Below are 23334 nucleotides of genomic sequence, written 5' to 3' on the forward strand. Positions count from 1 at the left end.
CTGGCCAACTCCACCCTGCCTACCGGTCTGGATCAACGTGTGTATTTTAACTCCTTGGTTGTCGGACTTCTATACAGTTCAATTTTCTACCAGTTCTGGTTGTTATTTTGTTTTTAAATTGTTTTTGTCCTTGTTTTGGTAGTGTGAGGAGGCACAGTGTGTCTACCTACGCCTCCATCTTGGCCAGAAGTCCTGTAGCTGATTTCTTAACAGAAACTTTGCAGGCCGTAGGGATTGGCAAGAAATATTCAAAGTGATGAAAAGCAAGGACCTACAAGCAAGATTACTCTGTTGAGCAAAGCTATTGTTTAGAATTGAAGGACAGATAAAGAGCTTCCCAGACAATAAAAAGCTAAAGGAGTTTTTCACCACCAAACCAGTATTACATACAAATGTTAAAGGGTCTTCTTTAAGAAGAAGAAAAAAGATAAAGAATATAAACAAAAAAATGGCAATAAAAACCTATCCATCAACAATTACTTTAAATGCAAATGGATTAAATGCTCCAATCAAAAGACACGGTGGTGCTCTGGCAGGGTGGTTCAGTTGGTTGGAATGTCCTGTACACCAAAAGGTGCAGGTTCCATTCTTGGTCAGGGCACATACCTAGCTTGTGGGTTTGATCTCTGATCAGGGCACACATGGGAGGCAACTGATCAATGTTTCTCTCTCACATTGATGTCTTTCTCTCTCCTTGCCTCTCTTTCTAAAATCAGTGAACATACCTTTGGTTGAGGATTTCAAAAAAAGATATACAGTGGCTGAATGCATAACAAAACAAGACCCTTACATATGTTGTCTACAATAGATTCATTTTAGATAGAAATACACAGACAGACTGAAAGTAACAGGATGGAAAAAGATATTTCATGAAAATGCAAACAGACAAACAAAGCTGGTATGGCAATACTTATACAAGACAAAATAGACTTTAAAACAAAGGCTGTAGCAGGAGACAAATAAGGACCTAGAAATTCCATTTCTAGGCATTTATCCAAAGAAACCTAAAACTCTAAATCAAAAAGCCATATACACCGATATGTTTATTGCAGCACTATTTATAGTAGCCAAGATATGAAAGCAACCTAAGTATCCATTGATAGATGAAAGGATGAAGTAGTGGTGCATATATGCAATGGAATATGGCTCAGCCATACAAGAGAATGAAATCTCACCATCTGCAACAACATGATGGACCTAGAGGGTATTGTGCTGAGTGAAGTCAGACAGAAAAAGACAAATACCATATGATTTCTCTTACATGTGGAATTGAAAAATCAAAATAAACCAGCAGAACAGAAACAGACTCATAGATACAGAGAACATTCTGATGGTTGCCAGATAGGAGGGGTGTTAATGGACTGGGTGAAAACGGTGAAGGGACTAAGTACAAATTGGTAACTACAGAATAACTATGGGGATGTAAAATATAGCATGGGAAACATAGTCAATAATATTGTAATAACTATAGGATGTCACATGGGTACTAGATTTATTGGGGTGATCACTTTGTAAGTTATATAACCTTAATGTCTAATCATGGAGTTGTACACTTCAAAGTAATATAATATTGTATGTCAACTGTAATTTGAAAATAAGAAATATTAAAAACAAAATAAAATTTCCAGAGAAAAACCACACATGGTAATCAATCAGGTTTGAGGGTCATGTGAAAAAGCTGCAAATGGATGTGACTAGGTAGTAGGAAGATTAAAAAGAAATAGAAGGTTATAGGTCCAAGAAATAAAGTTTATCAAATGGCCACTTGTGGTTCTGTGAAGGTGGCAGATCCTGTGATAAGAATTCATCCAATGGACCATAGTGCCGGGTGGCATGTGGGCCTGGGAGCCTGCTGGCAGCATGGCAGGATGCTGCAGTCATGCATTGGTGTGTGCGTGGGGGGTGCATAACCTTGAATATTTTTATGAAAATCTTTCTCCTTCTAGGAACTGTACCTAAAAGAATAAGACTGGATTTTCGGTGAAAATGTGACACAGAGATCTAAGATACCATTGTTGTAAAAATACATTTATAGTGTAAAAAAATGTATTAGGGGAAAAAATAAACCTTGCATGTTTATAATTGGTGAAGCATGGCTTTTTCAAAGGCAGAGAAGGTAAAAGTTTCCCCTTGAATATGACCAACAACTGATGTTAAGGGACAGGAAATACTGTAGAGGGTAGAAGAGGGTGACTGCAGAATCTAACAGCTGTGACTTTCCCACAGTTACTGTCACCTGTTTGGGTTTCTTTGACAGGACAGAAACTGGAGCTGTCTCCGGCTGCATCATTTCTATGTCTCCTCCTCCTTCACCATCTGATGCTTCTGGAAGATATAAAGTTTAAAAATTAGAAAAGCCTCTCCCCTCCCCCACAATTGCTACCACTGCTAGTACAATCTTGGTATATCACCTTTCTAGAAGGTTCTATTCCTTAGCAACTCCATCTCTAGGAAGATATAGTTAAGGAAATGATTCAAAATGAAGATAGAGATTTCAGCACCAAGATGGCAGTCTTATTTATAAAGCTGCAAAACTGAAGGTTATCCAGATGTCTAACATTAGGGAATGTTTAATTATGGAACACTCACATTCACACTCATTTTAGAGATATAAGACGCCTCCTTTTCAAATAAGAAAGCTGCTGCTTAGAGAAGACCATAGTTCATGAGAAATTCTTATTTTAAATTTTTAAAATCTTTCAACAAAGAGATACATTTTTACTCAAAGAATTGGGAAAAATAAAAGTTTTAATGGTTTTCCTGTTTATAAAGTTCTCTCAAAGAAACATGGCAACCATAAATTTCTTACTTTCCATAATGTCATACTGCCTTCCAGATTATAGCAGTTGCTCTCTGTGTATACATTTTTGAATCTTTGAAAGGCTTTACTCATTCCCTTTGAGTTTCTCTATATATCTCAGAGGCAGCCCAAAGGAGTATTTGGTGAGTAAACATTGGTCAGAATTCATATTAAGATCCAAATGAACCCATTTGGTAGTCTTGAGTTTTTAAATGTTTGCATACCATGATGATTAATTTTGTGTCAACTTGATTGAGTCTTGGGATGCCTAGATACTTGGTCAAACGTCATTCTGGGTGTTTCTCGAGATTAACATTTCCATGGGCATACTGAATAAAACATCAGATGAAAGCCTGAATCGGCTAACCTTTCTCTAAGAATATTTCCTGCTTTTGCACTTGAACTGAAACATGGGCTCTTCCTGGATCTGGAGTATGTCAGCCCAGACCTCAGACTGGAACTACACCATGAGCTCTCCTGGGTCTCCAGCTTGCCAATTCATCCTGATGATTTTGGGACCTGTCAGCCTCTATAATTGCATGAACCAATTCCTTACTTTATATCTACATCTACATCTATAGATACAGATAGATATATAGATTTTTACCTCCTATTGGTTCTGTTTTCCTGGAGACCCCTGATCAATACACATACTTTCAACTGTGTAACATGAAAAAAAAAACTCTCCCCAATGGAGTAGTAGCAGGTAGAAGGTTAACAAGGAATTTTCAATGAGTGAATTAAGTTGGTATTAAAAGTATTTATAGAACTTCTCCCTTTGGGGAGATAGTATTAGTAATCATATTTTTCCCCATTCTTCCTGCTAAGTACAGCTAAAATTCCTGGGCATTATATGGGTTGGCCAAAAAGTCTGCATTTTTTTTTCTGTAAAATAAGGCACATTTTTCATTTTCACCAATAACTTTATTGATTTGGGTATTTTGAGTATGTCAGTTATCTCCCACATGGTATAACATTGACTGTTCTCAATTAATGTCTTGATTTGATTGCTATCAACTTCAACTGGTCTGACTGTGGAGCATCATCCAGCAATAAATCTCCAGCACAAAACTTGGAGAACTACTTTCGACATGTTCAATCAGTCACAGCGCCTTCTCCATTCACTGCACAAATCTTTTTTTTTTTTTGCATTGTGTTTTTATCTTTCTTGAAATACTAAAGCATAATACGTGAAAAATGTTGCTTATTTTCTTCCATCTTCAATATTAAAATGGCGACACAAGAATTCACCAATTTTGAAAAGTTCTTTAAAAATGAACTCTTGCCCTGGCTGGCATGGCTTAGTGGATTGAGCGCAGGCTGCGAACCAGGCATCACAGGCTCGATTCCCAGTCAGGGCACATACTGGGTTGCAGGCCATGGCCCCCAGCAACCGCACATTGATGTTTTTTTTTCTCTCTCTCTCTTTAAAAAATGAACTCTTATATGACAGCCGTCACAATGTAATCTAACAAAATTGTTTTGAATGAAGTTAAAGACAACTAAGCACTAGTAGAGCCATCTTATGGAAAAAAACCAAATGAACTTTTTGGCCAACCCAATATATAAAACAAAACAGGATGTCTCAGAAACGGGTGTGACTACAGAAGACCAACAAGTAATATTCTTGTTGGGATGGAAATATTCGGCATCCTAACTGTATTCATGTCAATATCCTTATTTTGATATTGTCCTATAGTTTGGCAAGTTGTTATCACTGAGGGAATTTCAGAAAGGGGACATGTGATCTCTCTGTATTGTTTTTAATAACTGCATGTGAATCCACAATGATTTCAAAATAAAAAGTTCAATTAAAATACTCTTTAAAGGAAATCCATTCTCTTCTTCAGGAAGCCCAAAATTATTATGCTGGAAAAGCTAAGAAGCATGTGGTTGGCTGCAGCCCGGACTACAGCAGCATCCCCACTGCTGGGCACCCTGTCACTGCAGTCCTGACTCCGAGCCAGAGGGCAGCTGGGTTCAGAGCACTGCAGTCAGCCCAGGGAGGTCACGGGTGTCTTAAAAATAAAAGCCTGAGGGCTAGGGTGAGATAAAATACAGGATTACCCATTAAATTTGAATTTCATAGAAATGCTGATAATGTCTTAGTGTAGGCAACTCTCAAATATTACATGGAGAATATCTAAATTACTGTTTATCTAAAATTCAAATTTAACAGGTTGTTGTACATTTTTACTTGTTAAATCTGGCAATCTGACCTGGGGAATATCCTTTCCCAGAAATGACAACCTTCATTTGGTCCTATGAAATTCCTTATACTGGGTTCTATTCATGGCGTCCTCTTTCTCTGAACACCCTCCAACCCATCTTCATTGGGAATCATTCAGGTAAGCCTCTGCTAGAACTACACAGCCCTCCTTCCTTCTGCCTCTGTACTTACACTTACTGTACCTTATAAATCAGCACATAGTTTTATCCTTCCTCACAGTGTGTGCTGGTACTGCATAAATGTTTGGTTTTTTTCTCCACCTCAGCTGTAAACAGTTTGAGAGTTACCCATGAGTACCTCAAGTACTTGACCCAGTGTTGATTACAAGTGAAAGGCACTCCCATCTAATGCTTTATTTATATTTCTATTATAAAAGTAATATGTATTATCTGTAAAACATTACACCCTTACTTAAAGCTTCTATACTTTTATTAGCTTTAAAAACACTTTAAGATAAAAAGATGAAATACAAATAGGTAACTGTCAGTATGAAACCCATATATATTTAAAAACCAAGCAGTGTTCTTTAAAAAAAAATTCTGAATTCTGTATTTCTCCATTGCCCAGAGTCTGAAAACTGAAGTGTACACAGTCTGTATTTAAGCAATTTAGCTGAAAATAGCACATTTTTAAAGGTATGTGACTCTTACACAACAAAAACCCATGGGAAATATTTAAAATACCCTGTTAATCAAGTGCTTTAAATCTGAGTTACTTCTTGTTCCAAAACATTATTTCATCTGCAACCTTTTAATATATAAAATGACATCATCTCCTATCACCATAGATTGAATATATTAGTTGTTTTTTGGTTCTAAAAGAGTAAAGTGGTTTCCTGAATTAAGGATGCTGGTTCTGTGATTTCCACTAAGAAAATACCAAGAGAAAAGTATGGAGACCCAAGCTATCCAGCCCGGGTCCAGCACCAGGGTTGCTCTAGAATTGCTGGCATTTGAGGAGGGACACCAGACCTGTACCAATCAGACCCAGAGGCTGACTGAGCCCATGGAATGGAACCACCAAGATGGTGCCACCTAGTCTCCAAATCACTCAGTGTACTTTAAAATATTCAAAAAGATAAAAAATTTGTTGAATTCTTCCAAAAGAGTACTCAAGTACACTGTTCTTTTTAAATATACGGCAAAAAGAGCAGGCTGAAATTAAAAGGTTCCTTTCCTTCAATCCCTGTCTTTGTCCTCTTAATGAGAAATATCAAGTCCAGTTTCCCAGCAATTTCCTTAAGCTTCCAAGTACTTGCTTGAATGAACTCTTTCTAGGTTCTTGGAGGAACCCTGGCAGTAAATCATAGAGTCCAATTTTCTTGAAAAATTTGCAAAAGAGAGGTATTTTAATTACAATATGTTAAGACCACTGTTATTTCCAGTTAGAATTCTCCTTTGTCACATATCTCTAGTGAGTGGTGTCGGGGTGGGAGTGAGACTTTTGGGGATACAGAGGAAGTTGGTTGAACACACATTTAGTATGAGTACGATGGGATATTATGTGGTTCACAATCATATAGTCTATAGTTAAGTTATTGCTAGTTGTCCTAGGGCAGGACTGCTTCAAGGAATAAACAATCCTTCCATACTGTGCTAACAGGAGACACCCTGCTACAAAGAGAGTGGGACCAGATGTTATGGATCGGGGACGAATGTGCCTGTAGCACTCATCCTAGAACCATGTGGGAGGAGGAAGAGAAGCCAGGTTTGGCAAGCACTGAACCAGAAACTAGTTAGTGAAAAATTCTTCCAATCATCAAAAATGTAAAACTAAGCAGAAAATTTTTGTCTATTAAAAATGGAAGATCTTTCCTGTAGGAATAGATGGTATATTTTACATAGTTTTTAAAGAAATCATATTTTTAATTTCTTATTTTGTTTAAAGATTTTATTTATTTATTTATTTTTAGAGAGGGGAAAGGAGGGAGAAAGACAGGGATAGAAACATCAATGTGTGGTTGCCTCTCACGTGGCCCCCTCCTGGGGACCTGGCCTGCAACTCAGGCATGTACCCTGACTGGGAATCGAACTGGAGACCCTTTGGTTTGCAGGCAGGCACTCAATCCACTGAGTCACACCAGCTGGGCTAATTTCTTATTTGATGAAGTAAGTAAAAGAAAAGTTTTCAGAATTCTTTTGTTTCTAGCAATACAGTTGTGATTTCTTACTTAAAATAACTTCTCTCATACCTAATTTTGTATGGTAATTTTATATTTTTTTCCTAAGAGATGGATCCCAAATCATATAAGCTTCAAGGTTCACAAAGGCCTGGATCTGCCCTGATGAGCAACCCACCAAATCCTCTTATTAGTTCTCATGTTTTCTCACAAAACAAATTACTAAAACATACAACAACATGAATAAGTTCCAAAAGCCTAATGCTAAATAAAAGAAGACTGATTCAAGAGGTCACATGATGTGTGATTCCATTTATTTAACACTCTAGTTTGTTTAAAACTATAGGGACAAAAAACAGGTCAGCAGTCACTGAGCACTGGAGATGTGAGATCTCTGGCAGGGTGGTGATGGAAATGTTCTCTAACTTGTCATGGTGGCCACACAACTGTATGAGTTAAGCAAAATTTATAAACTGTACATGGCAAAAGGTTAATTTTACTCTATGTAAATTACTTGTCAATAAACCTCACTTAAAAAATAATAGAAGCTAACTCATAAACAATTTGTAATGATTGTACAATATAACACAACTAGTAATTGGCAGGGATAGGATTTGAATCTCAGGTATACTTAAACCTAGAGTCCACAATCTTAATATTGTCCTGCATGAAAAGATGCCTCTTACAGCCTAGTAACATTTTCTTTTTTTAAAATTTTGATTTTTTTCAATTATAGTTGACATTGAATATTACATTAGTTTCACATGTACAGCATAGTGGTTAGACACTTATATAACTTATGAAGTGATCCTGGCACCATACATAATTATTACAATACTACTGACTGTATTCCCTATGCTGTATTTCACAGCCCCGTAACTATTTTTTAACTCCCAATTTATAGTTAATCCCTTCACATTTTTACCCAGCCTCCTAAATTCCCTCCCATCTGGCAACCATCAGTTTTTTTTCTCTGTATCTATGAGTCTGTTTTGGTTTTGTTTGTTCATTTATTTTACTTTTTAGATTCCACAAATAAGCAGAACCATGTGGTATTTTTCTTTCTCTGACTTATTTCCCTTAACATAAAACCCTCTAGGTCTATACATGTTGGCGCAAATGGTAAGATTTCATTTTTTATGACCAAGTACTATTCCACTGTATATCCAGGGTGGGGCAAAAATAGACATAGTTATTAGTGTGCAAAACAGAGTTTATTCTTGTATTACTATTTATTAACTATAACTATTGTATTTTTTCTGCATGAACTCAACCCTACTTTTGCCCACCCTGTATGTACTACACCTTTATCCAGTTGTAATGTTTCCTTTTATTCCTTGTTTGCTAATTCATTTTTATTGCTTTAAATCATGACTATATGTTAAATTTAATGCAGTGATTTTTGTTTTTTCATTTACTAAGATGGTCATATGTTTTTTTTCCCTATATTCTGTTAATATGATGAATTATAAAGACAGGATATTATTCCTAGGATAAATCCCCATTGGTCATTACATATTTGTTTTTTATAATTTTTGGGGGGGTTAGCATTTTATTTAGACTTTTTTCATCAATGTTTAACAGTGAGGATGACATGGTTTTCATTTCTAGTACTATTCTTTGTCTAGTTTAAGTCTTGAGGTTATATTAGAAGTTGGAAATATCTACTTGTTTTCCATCCTCTGAAACAGTATATATAGTTGAGATTAATCTGTTCCTTGATACTTGGTAAAATTTGTCAGTAAAACAAGCAGAGGGTTTTTTTTTTTTTAGTATATTTTATTAATTATGCTTTAACAACTGTCCCATTTTCCCCCCTTTGGCCCCGTCTGCCTAGTACCCGCCTTCCCTCCACAATGCCCCCCCCTTAGTTCATGTCCATGGGTCATACATATAAGTTCTTTGGCTTCTCCATTTCCTATACTATTCTTAACCTCCCCTGTCTATTTTGTGCCTACCAATTATGCTTCTTAATCCTTGCACCTTTTCCCTGTTCTCCTCCTTCCCCCTGCCAGCTGATAATCCTCCAAATGATCTCCATATCTATGATTCTGTTCCTGTTCTGGTTGTTTCCTTAGTGTGTTTTTGTTTTTTAGATTCAGTTGTTGATAGTTGTGAATTTGTTGTCATTTTAATGTTCATAGTTTTGGTCTTCTTTTCCTTAAATAAGTCCTTTTAACATTTCATGTAATAATGGCTTGGTGATAATGAATTCCTTTAGTTTTACCTGGTCTGGGAAGCACTTTATCTGCTCTTCCATTCTAAATGACAGCTTTGCTGGATAGAGTAATCTTGGTTGTAGGTCTTTGCTTTTCATCACGTTGAATACTTCTTGCCAGCCCCTTCTTGCCTGAAAAGTTTCTTTTGAGAAATCCACAGACAGTCTTATGGGAACTACTTTGTAGTGACTAACTGCTTTTCTCTTGCTGCTTTTAAGATTCTCTCTTTATCTTTAACCTTTGGCATTTTAATTATGATGTGTCTTGTTTGGGTCCAAGTTGTTTGGGACTCTCCCTACTTCCTTGAATTCTATGTCTGCTTCTTTAACCAAACTAGGTAAGTTTTCTTTCATTATTTTTTCAAATAAATTTTCAATTTCATGCTTTTCCTCTTCTCCTCCTGGTACCCCTATGATTCAGATGTTGGCATGTTTAAAGTTGTCATATAGTGTTCTAAGCCTCCCCTCATTTTTTTGAATTCTTTCTTCTTTCTGTTCTGGTTGAATATGTATTTCTTCCTTTTGTTCCAAATCATTAATTTGAACTCTGGTTTCCTTCCTTTCACTCTTGGTTCCCTGTATATTTTTATGTCACTTAATGTGTCCCTCATTTCTTCCTTTATTTTGTGGCCATACTCCATGAGTTCTCTGAGCATCCTGATTACCAGTGTTTTGAACTCTGATAGGTTGGTTATTTTCATTTCACTTAGTTCTTTTTCTGGGGGTTTGTTCTGTTCTTTCATTTGCGCAGTATTTCTTTGCCTGCTCAATTTGGCAGTCTTCTGTGTTTGTGTCTGTGTATTAGGTAAAGCTTTACTCCCTGTCTTAGTAGCATGGCCTATATAGAAAAGGCACTTGTAAATCGTGTGGGGCAGAGTCTTAAGTAATTGCCAGGGTAGGGCAATCTGCTTACTACTTTGTGGCAGTGTGTGTATGTGGTGGGGGCAGGGCTCAGAGAGGGTCAGTGCCACTCCCTGGCTTCTGGAGGCCTTCCAGGTCCTTGTCCCACTTTCAGTATGCCCCACCTCACTCACCTCCTGTATGTGATTGGTGCCCTTCCAGCTGCTACTGTGGGATTTGTGTACCTTCTAAGCCCATATGGACCCTTTTAAGTGGTGAAAATCTGTCAGTTTCTTCTGCTGCCCTAACTCCCACTGGTATCTACAGCCAGAGGAAATGGGGTGCTGGAACCCTGGGTTGTGTGGTCTGACCTGGGGCTGGGATCATTCACTCCCAAGGTATCCCTCCCAATTTTTGTTCACCACATGAGTATGTGGGACCATCTGTTCTGCTGTTGCTGCCACCACTTCTGTGCCTTACTGTGCCCTCTCTGCCCTGGCTTTACAACTCCTTCTACCTGTCTGGATGAATGTGGCTTCTTTAAATCCTTGGTGTTGGCCATTCATACAGCTTGATTTTCTGACGGTGTTGGGTGTTATTTGTTTTTGCGATCTGGTTGTACTTCTTTCTATGGCTGTGCAAGAAGGTGAGGCGTGTCTACCTATGCCTCCATCTTGACTGGAAGTCCTCAGAGTGGTGTGTGTGTGTGTGTGTGTGTGGGTGTGGCAGGAGGGTATTGTTTAATAAATGCTTCAATTTCTAATGATTATATGATTATTTTGTCTTTTCTAGTTATTTTTCACTGTTTGGGTAATATTTTTCTAGGTAATTGGTTGTTTTCTCTAACTTTTCAAATTCATCAGTAAGAGTTGATCATTACATATAGCTATGTCTCCTTTTCTCCCATTTTTAAAATTGCATCTTCTTTTTTTTTGCTCAACTTTGGAGAAAACTTTAAGAAAAAACAGGTTCTCTGTTTATAGATAATTTGCATTACATCTTTGACTTTTATTACACTAATTAATGTTCTTTACTTTCTTAAGGTTTACTCTACTGATTTTATAACCTTTGATATTGGGTATTTAGCCCACTAAGTTTTCCTTTTTGTGATGTAATAAGCATTATGGTATATTAGGTGCATGCAAGTTGAGAATTGTTTAAACTTTCTGTTGGTTGTATTGTTCCTTTTATTATTATGTTGTGACCCAGTTTTAAAAAATTGTTCCTGTTTAATGTAGTTCAATTTCACTTACTGTGGGGATATTCTATATCTCTAGAGGTGGTTGGCTGTTCTCTGAGAAATTGAACTATACACACTGAAAACTAATGCTGGAGACACAGCTGTACTTCAACAGTCTAAAGTGTTTTGCTAAAATTACTCATCCCTTGGAGTCAGAATGTTTTATTTGGCTGGGAGAGGCAGGGCTGGGAACTACTCTTTAAGAACCATGTTCCCAGCTCATTAAGGGACTCCCACCAGCATCACTAAGAAAGAATACAATTCCCACATTCCAAAGAACAGGACTCTGAAGAGTGAGCTTAGTGAAGGTCCTAAGGCCACACCAGCAAAACAGAACACAGGGCAGTGGAGGGAAGAAGAGGGGAGGACCTATGGTTGTGTACCATCCTTTATTGCTTCTGCACACTCTTCAAAATAATTACTACAGCTATGTCATGACCAAAGAATAAGGACTTATAATCAATCAGTCCAAACCAGAAAACAATCATAAGGTCTGTAAATGTATCTCTCATTTAACTGTTCAGAATGCCACCTCTCCCTTTATCCTTGTCATTTCTGCTTTTCTATCAAAATATTACTCTTTCCTCCCAAATTCAGCTCAAGTTTCACCTCCTTTGTAAAGACCTTCTGAGTAGCCACAATTTTCACTGAGAAAGAAAAATGTGGAGAAAAGAAGACTAGGATCTAGTGGACAGATGAAGAATTCAGTGACAGGTGGCAGGAGGAGCAGCAAATCCAAGGCCAAGTTTGTGATGCCTAATGCAGGGCCTCTGGCCGCTTTGAAGGGGCTGCTCAGAGAAGCTTGGGCAGGCTCAGTCTCACAGCTTTTCCTGGCCATGCAGTCCCAGGTCCAGGTGTGGGAACACTGGACCACTCAAAGTCTTTTGCAGGGTGTGGTGGTTCATCAGGCTTTACACTAGCAAAACCTCTCTGGTTTTGTTTTGTTCTTCCTAGCTACCATCTTTTCCTTTTTGCTTTTGTACTCCATATCCGGCAAGAAACTAGGCATGATTTACCTCTTCCATCTCTTAAGCTCTTTAAGATGCCTTCTCCCTCTCTCCGAAAGATTTGACAAAACAAATATTTCTGAATGTGAGTTGGTTCTATCAGAAATTTTGTTGTTATTCTGAACTGGAATGGGGAATGAGGGAATCTATTACGACCTTTAATTTTGCCATTTCTAGTCTCAACTGCTACAGCCTGATCTACCTTCCAAAAAGGCTTTTTTCACAGCTGAAGATGTTCCTAGCAAAGGACCCAGACCTGGCTTACAAAATATGTTGCCAGTTCCCACAGAAAACTTTAAAGTTAGTGAATCTGGAATAAGATGGCAAAACTCTAAACTGGAGTTGCTTTATAGTTCCTGAAACTCTGAAAGAAGATAAAAATACTAAGACCAGTAAGATCATCTCAAAAATACATGACTGAAGAAAACTGTTTCACCTCCTTTCTGTGGGGAGCTTAAATGCTACAAGATTTGTGTCACCAGTTACATGTCAGCAGAATTAAATCTTGAGTGTTGTTTCTCAAAATTTTGGTTTCTGGGTTAGTAATAGTTCATTTACTAATTTCTAAAAATGTACATAGGATAGCATCCTCAGGAATCATCAGTCTGCATCAGAACAAAGCACCCAGAGTCACAGGAGCCTGACCTCTTGCCTAAAGGCTCACACTTAAGCCTGGCTGCAGTGCCAGTGGAGGGGCCTTGGAGGCCAAGTGTCAAGGTGCTACAGGACCTGTCTTATCTTTACATTACATCAGTGCACTGGAGATCATACAGCTCTCAGAGGACAACTTTGCAGGAAGAACAGCTACTCATGTGCTGTGTGTTCTGCAATAAGGCATTTTTCTTTTATCCTATTTAATATTAGCTTAAGGAAAGAAATTAGGAAAGTCAGTTTAAGCAGCAGGACCTCAGCTTTAGTCTTGAGTGTTAGAGCTCCACTCTTCTTCCTTTCTGGTTTGTTTTAAATGTTGGAACATTTATATACAGTAGTCCTTCCTTGTCCATAGTTTTGGTTCCTGCGGATTCAGTTACTTAGGGTCAGCCATGGTCCAAAAACAGTAATTCATAAGTGCTAAATCGTGTGCCATTCTGAGCAGTGCTATGAAATCTTGCTCCAAACCTCTCCCGACAGGAAGCATCCCTTTGTCCTGTGTAGCACACTGTACATTCTATCCATCCAATAGTCACTCAGTAATGGTCCTTCACTCTTAGATTCACTGGCTGGGTATTGCAGTGCTTGTGTTCAAGTCACACTTAGTTACTTAATAATGGCCCCAAACCACAAAGATAGTGATGCTGGCAATTCGATATGACAAAAAGGAGCCTTTAAGTGAAAAGGTATGTATAGAAAAACATAGTACATACAGGGTTCAGTACTATTTGAGGTTTCAGGCATTCATTGGAAATCTTAGAACATACCCCTTCAGAAAAGGGGGGGGGGAACTACTGTATTTGGAGGCAGTTTTCAAACTATGAGTAATTTCAATGTCACCTTTTCTGGTCACCCTGTGTAGCTGGAGCTCGGCGGAGAGCCTTGAATGCCGGCAGTGCATTTTGGGTAATATAACTTTTGCGTTAATTGGACGAACATACTTGATACATTTTGGAAGCAGTGCTATATAAATTCCCTGTTCCTAGAATAAACTAATAATGATTATAATACCTCTAACATATTTTGTGCAAGATACTTTTCTAAATGCTCTACATACACTGACATTTAACTCTCACATCCATCTTAAGAGATAGGTACTATTATTATAATGTTTTTCAGAGGTGGAAACCTGAGGCACTTGCCTGAGGTCAATAAAAGTCAGCGCCAAGGTTTAGATCTAGGCAGTCTTGATTCAGAGTCTACTCTTAATCGCTGTGCAATGCTGCCCCTCTAACTTTAAAAAAGCAAATTAAGTAGCTCTCCAGGGATCCTGGTCTCTAAGCATTGTATTGGAATTCATGTAGTAGAGCCCAGTTTAACATGATAAAGTATGTATTGTTTAAATAAATAACACTCATCTAACTGAAGCTGCTGTAAGTGCTGAGCTACACTCCACTACAACAAACAAACCCATCCAATTTGTCCAGATGTGTTAGTAACTCTCCCCCCCACCCCACCCCAGCCCATCCTACATTTTACCTGGGGAGAAAATACATTCTGCTTTGCCTAGGCCAGTCCTGGTTTATGCTTGTCATTCCCACATCTTATCTGGCTTAGTATCTGTCTTATTGCAAGGATTCTTTAATGTATTAACATGTGCTACTATCCAAGTGCGGGACTGAAAATGTCATCCTCAGACTTTTCGGACCCCTGACCTCTGCTCCGCACAGCATGACTGTAACTCCCAGAACAGTCCTCTGTGTACGCATTTTTGGAAGTACCAGTGGAGAAGAGTGATGAAGGAGGTCCTAGAAGGCTTAAATCCTAGTTCCAACTTTTGTTTTTTCCCATTTGTGAACTGAAATCATACTGCTGTGATTTATGATTCTCTTCTGGTTCAGGCCAATTTCTATTAAAAATGCTGTATCCCTGGACAAGTCAAAATTTCCAGAGTGAGGTGGAATGCTGAAGTACAGAGGCATAAGGTAAAATTAAAAATATATATAGGAGAACATGGCCCGTTATATGGGTGAGTTACATCATGTCCTCTGAGCAGAAATTTCATAAGGAAAAAGCCTATGAGGCTGCAGTTAGAGCTGCTACACACTCACCCTTGCTATAAAGTGTGACCCCAAGGAAGAGAAATGTTACAATGGAAAAGCACACTGTTTCTATTAATACTGCCCTACAGCCTTCACAGAGACTTCAACTTCCTACTACATTACTTAATGTATGCCCTTAATGTACCTTTTGTGAATTGTTAAAAGTGGGTGTAATGTTCACATGCCCTGCTTCAAAATGCTTAACTTTCTTACCTAGCTTCTCAATGGAAAAAACAAGATCTTAACTGCCTTTTTGTGTAGCTTAGGGCAAGGTACTTTACTGTTTCATTCTCAAAGTTTCTTATTGGCAAACTAGGCTTAGAGATAGTTACCTATCACATAATTACCCACTACATTGGAAATACACAGAGAGGGATTTGTGTTTGGAATGACCTTCAAGAACCACAGCTCTGAGCTCTTACACGATGATGTAGGATAAAGCTGAGATGTAACAGTCTAATGAGGTAAATAAATAGAGAGACTAAAATAAAATTTGAATTGTCAATATTATACTACCAATTTTATGGGGTCATCATTAAATTCTTTTTTACCTTTTCCCTGATCTAAAGGCAATAAATACTAATTGTAGAGATTGAGAAAATAAAGAAAAGTAAAAAGAAACAAAAATATGGTACTACTTTAAAAAGATGGTCCCACTATAAAAAAATCTATTATAATTTTGACACATTTACTTCTACCTTTTTCTTCTCTGTGCATATGAATATATGTATGTATATATACACATATGCACACAACTTCACTGATCTGGAATTACATAGCCTACACAAATACTTTAATACTCTATCATGAGCACTTTCCCACGTCCACTAGTCTTGGAAAACTTTTTCAACAGCTGTATAACAAAACACTATTTGCCTACATTACATTTATTTGTTCTTTTATCACTACTTAGATTATTTCCAAAAATTTTGCTTTTGCAAATATGTTGTAATACATATTTTTGTAACATTTTATGTATTTCTGACTACAAAAGATTTTTAGAAGAAAATACACTGCAAAATTTTATGCATGTTCTTAAGGGTTTTAACTTAGGGAATATTTATAAAAGGTTTTGGATCAATTTTCAAGTCATCAACATGTGTAAAAAATACCTTGTTGCAACAGCCACCACAAACACTGAATTTTTAACCATTGCTAAGAGATTAAAATAATATTGCATTTTAATTTATATTCATTCAAGGGTAAATATTTTACTGTTTTTATTGGCCGTGTGTATTCCTTATATGAATAGAATGTACTTAACTTTTGTTCATTTATCAAAAAGGGTTTTAATGGTTTCCTTATCAATGATATGAGTCTTTTAATGTTAAGGTTAATTTAAAAATTATTTTTGATCTACAGATGTTTTAAATTGTAATGAGATCAAATATATCCTATTTTTCATTGCAATTATGCTTAGAAAAATTCTCCCCATTCCAAAACAGACACTTTTATCTAGTTTTCTTACAAATTATTAGAACAAATATTATTGTTTTATTATCAGAAAGTCTTGGTATTAAAAGCAGTATAATTTATAAGAAGGAACACAGGTTTTGAAAGACAGAGATTTGAGGGAAGCAAAAAGTGATAGCATATATCCTTAAGTCGAGGGAGAGAAGGGAAAACTATAAAAATAAATAGATACAAAAACTCAAGTGAGCAAAGCAGTTTGGACAATGACATAGTACAGTAATCAATATCCACTACAATGATTCAGATCTCAGTAATGAATGGTTAAATTTTATTTTTTTAAAAATGTGTTAATGTTTTTAAAATAAAAAAAAGACTTTATTCATTTTTAGACAGAGGGGAAGGGAAGGAGAAATAGAGGGAGAGAAACATCAATGTGTAGTTGCCTCTCGCACACTTCCCCACTGGGGACCTGGCCTACAACCCAGGGATTGTGTCCTGCCTGGGAATTGAACTGGTGACTCCCTGGTCTGCAGGTCAGTGCTCAATCCACTGAACCATGCCAGCTAAGGCCAAAATTGAAATAATCTTTTTTTTTTAACATTTAATTTCAATCCTATGAAGTCTATTTTGTTGTATGGTGTAAAGCGAAACTCTAACTTTATTATTTTTCCAAATAGTTAATCAACTGTCCTGACATCTTCCTGAATGATGCTTCCCTTCCTTCACTGTTTTGTCATAGCATTTCCATTTCATTAAAATGTAAAGCATACACCCTGGCTGGGTAATTTGGTTGGAGTGTCATCTAATATACCAAGGTTGTGGGTTCAATCCCTGGTCAGGGCACATTAAAGAATTAACCAATGAATGCATAAATAAGTGTAACAAGAAATCAATGTTTCCGTCTCTTAAAAAAATGAATAAACTCTTTGAAATAAACAAATAAAAACATAAAGCATAACTAGGCTCTGGTTCCACTGATCTGCCTCTGAGTCTTCTGTGGGCACCATACTATAATATTATTAAAAAATATATATTAAAAGCCCTGGCTGGCATAGCTCAGTGGATTGAGCACGGGCTGCAAACCAAAACATCTCAGGTTCAATTCCCAGTCGGGGCACATGCCTGGGTTGCAGGCCATGGCCCCCAGCAACCACACATTCATGTTTCTCTCTCTCTCTTTCTCCCTCCCTTCCCTCTCTAAAAATAAATCAATAAATAAAAATCTTTAAAAAATTTAAAATTCAGTATTCTATCAAAAAAACTCTCTAAAAATATATATATATTGAGTTTCCTTCTCTTTTATATCCCTACATGGCTATCACGTTAGGGTACAGTGAATAGCTAGAAAGGCTGGAGCTCCAGATTCAGGCCATAATCTTTGAAAGAGCTGGGAAAGTGCCAGGGACAGATGAAGTTCAGTAAGGATGTAGGTGTGGAGGGTAAGCAATTTTGCTCCAGATGTTCGAATATACCTCTGTCACTCAATAACTCTTCAGCTTAGAATAAGTAAATTCACCCTCCTGTGCCATGGTTTCCTTATATAATGAGGTTATTGAGAGGATACAGTGAATTAGTTTAAAACTCTTAGACCAATGCGTAGCCCATGGCAAACATCATTATCACTTATTTGAAGCCATCTTCCGCCTTCATCATGCTACTGAAATTACTCTTGTAAAGGACATCAATGATTCCCTAAATGTCAAATCAATGTGGCACAAGGATTAAAATTACAGGTTGCCTGTAATTTTAGAATCAGGTTGCCTGTATTAAAATGCCTTTTCTGCCATTTATAAGCTGTGTGACCTGAGAAAAGTTACTTGCTCATTCTGTGCCTTAATTTCCTCATTTATAAAATGGAGGTATTAATAGTTCATACCTTATAAGGCTGTTAAACGGAACCCTGATATGAATGTAAATTGCTTTGCACACAGTCTGGCACACAAGTTAATTCTCAGGACATGGTCCCCATAACCATCATTTAGTTGATTGCTCTGAATATTTGACAATATTGTTGACCTTCAACTTTTTGACACTCCTTTGTTTTCTGGAATACTATGGTTTGGTTCTCAAACATCACTTTGCACACCGTCTTCTTTTACCTATCCCTAAAATTGCTGACATTCTCCAAGTTGTCCTTCCATACCCTGTTTTTTAATGACCATACACTTTCTTCATGTTCCTTCTCCTAAGATAGAAGTTGGCAACTTTTTATTAGAGGACCAAATAGTTAATACTCTAGGCTTGTGGGCCACACAATCTCCACACATTGAATCATGAAACCATCCACTGAAAATATATACATGACTATAGTACAATAAAATTATAGTACAATAAAACTTTATATACAAAATCGGCAGCCAGCCCATGGGCCACAGTTTGCCAGCACCTCCTCTAGGTATTGTTACAGCTCAGGCATCACCTAATTAGAACACTCTACATAGTACATCTGTCCTTCCTCCTGGACTGCAGGCTCTCTGAGCTCTGGGTGTCTTTTCATCCCCGTGTGCTTTGCATGTAGCAGAGGATCTGGAGGACACAGTCAAAGAACATTTCCTGAAACACAGGATAAGACAACCACATAATATCAATCTTAACAGTTGAAAACTTTGTTGTGCTACAAGGAAGAAGGAATTTCTTTCATGTGAGCCCTTCAGTAGCTACCAAGACAAACTACAGAGAAGACCTCATAGTCTGTATAACACATCGAAACATCTAATAGAATTAATCTTTCTTTTCCAAATGTGAGAGGGAAATTCAGGTCCGGGAAATTCAGGTCCAGAAAATTCACAATTTCAAGGACCAAGTAATATTGCAGACATCAAAATAGAGCTGTCCAGCATGATCTATAAAGCAGGACACACTTTATAGGAACTGAGAAACAGCTGTTTCTCCATTTCTGTTTTAAAAAAGGAAGTGGCTACAGGGTTCAGGAGTATATGCTAAACATATGGAGAAAATTTACTTGCTTGAAATGTGATGTGGAGTTGACAAAGGGCTCAGTTTGTAAGAGATAATGTCTTGGTGGGTGAAATTAAGAGGACAAAAAGTAAGTATACAGAGTCATTTCAGCATTGTGATGAATGGAAAAGGAAACCCCAATAAACACTGAAGGGAAAAAAAGAAAAGTTGAAGCTGAAAGGAACTGAATATACCCCAGGGAAGGCACTAATGACAAGAACCACGTATCACTTGCAATAATAATGGATTTGTTAAAATAAATTTCAGATAAAGATGACACTGGTTTAGGAGAACATATGGAAACCAAGATGTCATTCAAAAGTAAGTGTGAATATTGAGTTTCTCTAAATATAGTGTAGAGAATCCTTGTAGAGCTAAGAATGCCTGGGAAATATATTGAAGACTCTGAAGGAGAATTTTAGAGTTCTGGAATACACTTAAAAGTAGGTAGTAAGTAGACAAAAAGAACCATGTTAAACTTATTCCTTTTAATTTCCATTTTCAAACTTAACCAGCAGTGATATATTTAGTATAATTAAACATTTGCTGAACTCCTTTAATGGCCAATTACTCATTTTGTGTGACTCAACATATTCTCTCAAGTGGCAGTTACCAGACAGCACTCTTTAGAATGCTTTCAAATCATAAAATCATTATTGTCAAAAAAGGACCCAAGATTTTCTTAAAAAGAACAAAATGTTGGTTCCTTTAGTTTTCTCACATGGACAGTAACTCATTCATCCTTCAAATATTTAATGAGCACCTGCTATGTACCTGGTACTGTGCTAAGCCCAGAGGAAGCAAGATGAATAAAATATGGTCCTTATTTGGGAAGCTGGCAAGTGAGAATGACGGATTTGCATAAGTAATTGAAATGCAATGTGATGTTACAGTGATGGAGAAAAAATATGAAGTGATGAGGTATTTTTGGGAGGAGCATGGCACTAAAAAGAGATAGATAGCACTAGGGAGTTTTCTAAGGCGATGAAACTGTGTGTACAGTACTGCCCGTGGCGGTGGTCACAGAAATCTATGGGGGCGTTGAATTCATAGAGCCTGTATGTCAAAACAAAAAGAGGCAAATTTTACTGTATGATGACTTAAAATAAAAAATACAATGTGAGAGATGCCTGTCAACAGAAATTTAGATAAATAAACTATGGTATATTTGAATAGTGGAATGCTACTGAGTAATAAAAGGAATAGACTACTGGTAAATACAACATCATGGATAAACCTCAAAATCATTACCAAGAAAAGCAGGATAAAGTGAAGTACATCCTGTATGACTCCATTCATGTGAATCTCTAGAGTAGGCAGCACTAACGCGGAGTGACAGAGGTAGAGCAGTGGTCGCACCACATGGGGTGCGATGGGGTAGGGGCCGACTGGCAAGGGATCTCAGGGAACTTTCAAGTGTGACTGAAATGTCCTAGGTCTTGGTCAAAACTGATTGAAAAGTACACTTAAGACTTATTGAGTACGTCAATTTAAATTATACCTCAATAAAAAATATGAATTCTGTGGTCTTGGCTTATCTTTCACAGCATACAATTTCTTATAGTGTTAACCTACAGTTGTAAGCAACACTAACCACCTCTGTATCATATCTTATCATTTCCCTTTTAAGAGGAATTATATTTTTTGATTTCTTAATCAAATCAACATATTTTCCAGTAATAAATCTTGTGATATACAATTAAAATGCAATGTGCAGAGTATGAAGCAGTAGAGGGGTGAGGAGGATAGAACTTGACTCTCTTTTGGTGAGGACCTGCTGGTGTGTATCAGACACTTTCAAACCCATGGGTGTAGCCAATAGCCTTAAACAACTACTAAACAATGTATTTCTCAGAAATACGATGATTTAATGTTTTAATAAATACAACAGAGGCCATGATACATAGCAACTCCCTTTGATAATTTCACAGCTTTGAACTAGGCCTTAAAAGGTGATTCTGGCCCCTTTCCTCAGCTGCTGGTAAGGTGCTGGGTCCTTCTGAGGAAGCTAAGGCTGCACTGGGGTGAAGTTCTCACTGCATCTGGGGACCAGCACTGCACCCAGCAGCACGCGCCTTTGCACTCGCTCACACCATGGCCTCCGTTTCTTGGAGCTCATTTCTTGGAGCTCTTGGAGCTCGTCTGCACCTACTCAGCCCTTATCCTGCTTGATGATGAGGTGATGGTGACAGAGGATAAGATCAATGCCCTCATTAAAGCAGCTGGTGTAAATGTTGAACCTTTCTGGCCAGGCTTGTTTGCAAAGGCTCTGGCCAATGTCAACACGGGGGCCTCATCTGCAAGTCAGGAGCTGGCGGACCTGCCCCAGCAGCTGGTGTGGCTTCAGTAGGAGGTCCCTCCCTTGTCACCACTGCTACCCCAGCTAAGAAGAAAGTGTAAATAAAGAAAGAAGAATCTGAGGAGTCCAATGATGACTTTTGTCTTTTTGACTAAACCTCTTTTGTAACACACTCAATAAAAAGCTGAACTCAGGGCAGTGGGGGAAGGTGATTCTGGGTTTCACAGAGTTTTGTCAGTATACAATAGTCTCCAAACTCCTGTACCAAACCCCATTTATGGAAATCAAAGCAGGTAAGACCTCATTGACGTCGCTGGTTGTTGAAATAGTTTCAGGACCCAGGGAGATGGGACCGGTGACTGTTTCCATACTGGCTGAAGGGGAAGAGACAAAAACCAACCCACGGTGCTGTGGAAATAAACAGGTCTTCATAGAGATGTTTTATTTCACTTTGTGACATGTTTTTACTTCATGATTAGGACATGGTGGCAAAAATTAACAGGACCTGATACATGTTATGTTTCTGATGACTGTTTTTAGTACAGAAAACCATTATTCCCGAATGCCATTTCCTATGCTACACATCTTGCTGTGTTCAGGCCACATGGCCAGGCTTTATTTACATTGGCTATTTTATCCTTTCCTCACTCAACCCTCTAGTTTCCCTTACTTTTATGCCAAGGAACAGACACAGAGTTTTTCCTTTTTATAATTTATATATGCAGAAAATACATCCAAGTCAGGTATGCCCCTTTCATCCACAGGAAGAGTCTGGGGCCATCTGACTCATGGACAGGACAAGCCCAGAAATAGAATAAGCAATCTGGCTGAAAGGGAGAGACGAGTGGAAACTTCTAAGCCAGCACACTGCTAAGGTGCTATGTCATATGAAATTAATTTTCTGAGGTCAGCAATTAGAGTCAGGTTACAGCCTAAACATCATTCTGCTTGCTAATTACTTGACCCATTACAATATTTATTTCACTGAGAAAGATGCCCAGCCAGGATTTCCAAGGGTGGGCTCGGGGGCAGATAGAAGACAACAAACAGTCAGAGAAATAGCTTTCTTTTATAAATAGATATGTTTCCCAGGCCCATAAGTGAAATGACTTCCTGCCTCTTTAAGTGGGGGATCAGATGTATCATGCTCCTCCTTTTCTAGCAAAATGAGATCTCAGAGCTCTTTAGCAAAGTGCAAAAGATGACTGAAGAAATTAATGGAGTTATGTTCCATCATGAGAAGCCCGGAGGTGAAATGGTAACAAAACAACCCACTGTGTAAGAAAGAGGAGGAAGCCAGGGCATGAACAGTGTGGCTAGAATGGTACAGGTATGTACCTTTGAATCTCTGAAGCCTTATCTTTCCCCAACGAAGACATTCAGAGTAGAAGAGAAGAAATGCCAATTTCCAGATGGAGATGTTGGAATCACAAGAGTACCATGAACAGGAATGACTCTAAAATATAAGGAATAAATAAGGACAATAGCTCCCTTACTTAAAGAATGCCCAAGGGGTT

At 37.8% G+C, this 23334-nt stretch overlaps 1 protein-coding gene and 1 pseudogene across 5 annotated transcripts in view; one reads left to right on the forward strand and one right to left on the reverse strand.

Annotated features, from left to right (window-relative positions):
* The window catches only part of CMSS1 (cms1 ribosomal small subunit homolog), a 382394-nt gene that overhangs the window by 38785 nt on the left and 320275 nt on the right, over window positions 1-23334 (reverse strand). For all 5 annotated transcript variants that reach the window (XM_045851011.1, XM_045851015.1, XM_045851016.1 and 2 more), the window contains one exon: window positions 2237-2325. In XM_045851011.1, the coding sequence (XP_045706967.1) occupies window positions 2237-2325 (89 nt within the window). The remainder of the gene's footprint in view (window positions 1-2236; window positions 2326-23334) is intronic.
* On the forward strand, window positions 13747-21972 carry LOC123826904 (annotated as a pseudogene).

The sequence above is a fragment of the Phyllostomus hastatus genome, unplaced genomic scaffold (assembly GCF_019186645.2).
Source record: "Phyllostomus hastatus isolate PE091 unplaced genomic scaffold, TTU_PhHast_1.1 phas_contig_86, whole genome shotgun sequence".
Classification (NCBI taxonomy): Eukaryota; Metazoa; Chordata; class Mammalia; order Chiroptera; family Phyllostomidae; genus Phyllostomus; species Phyllostomus hastatus.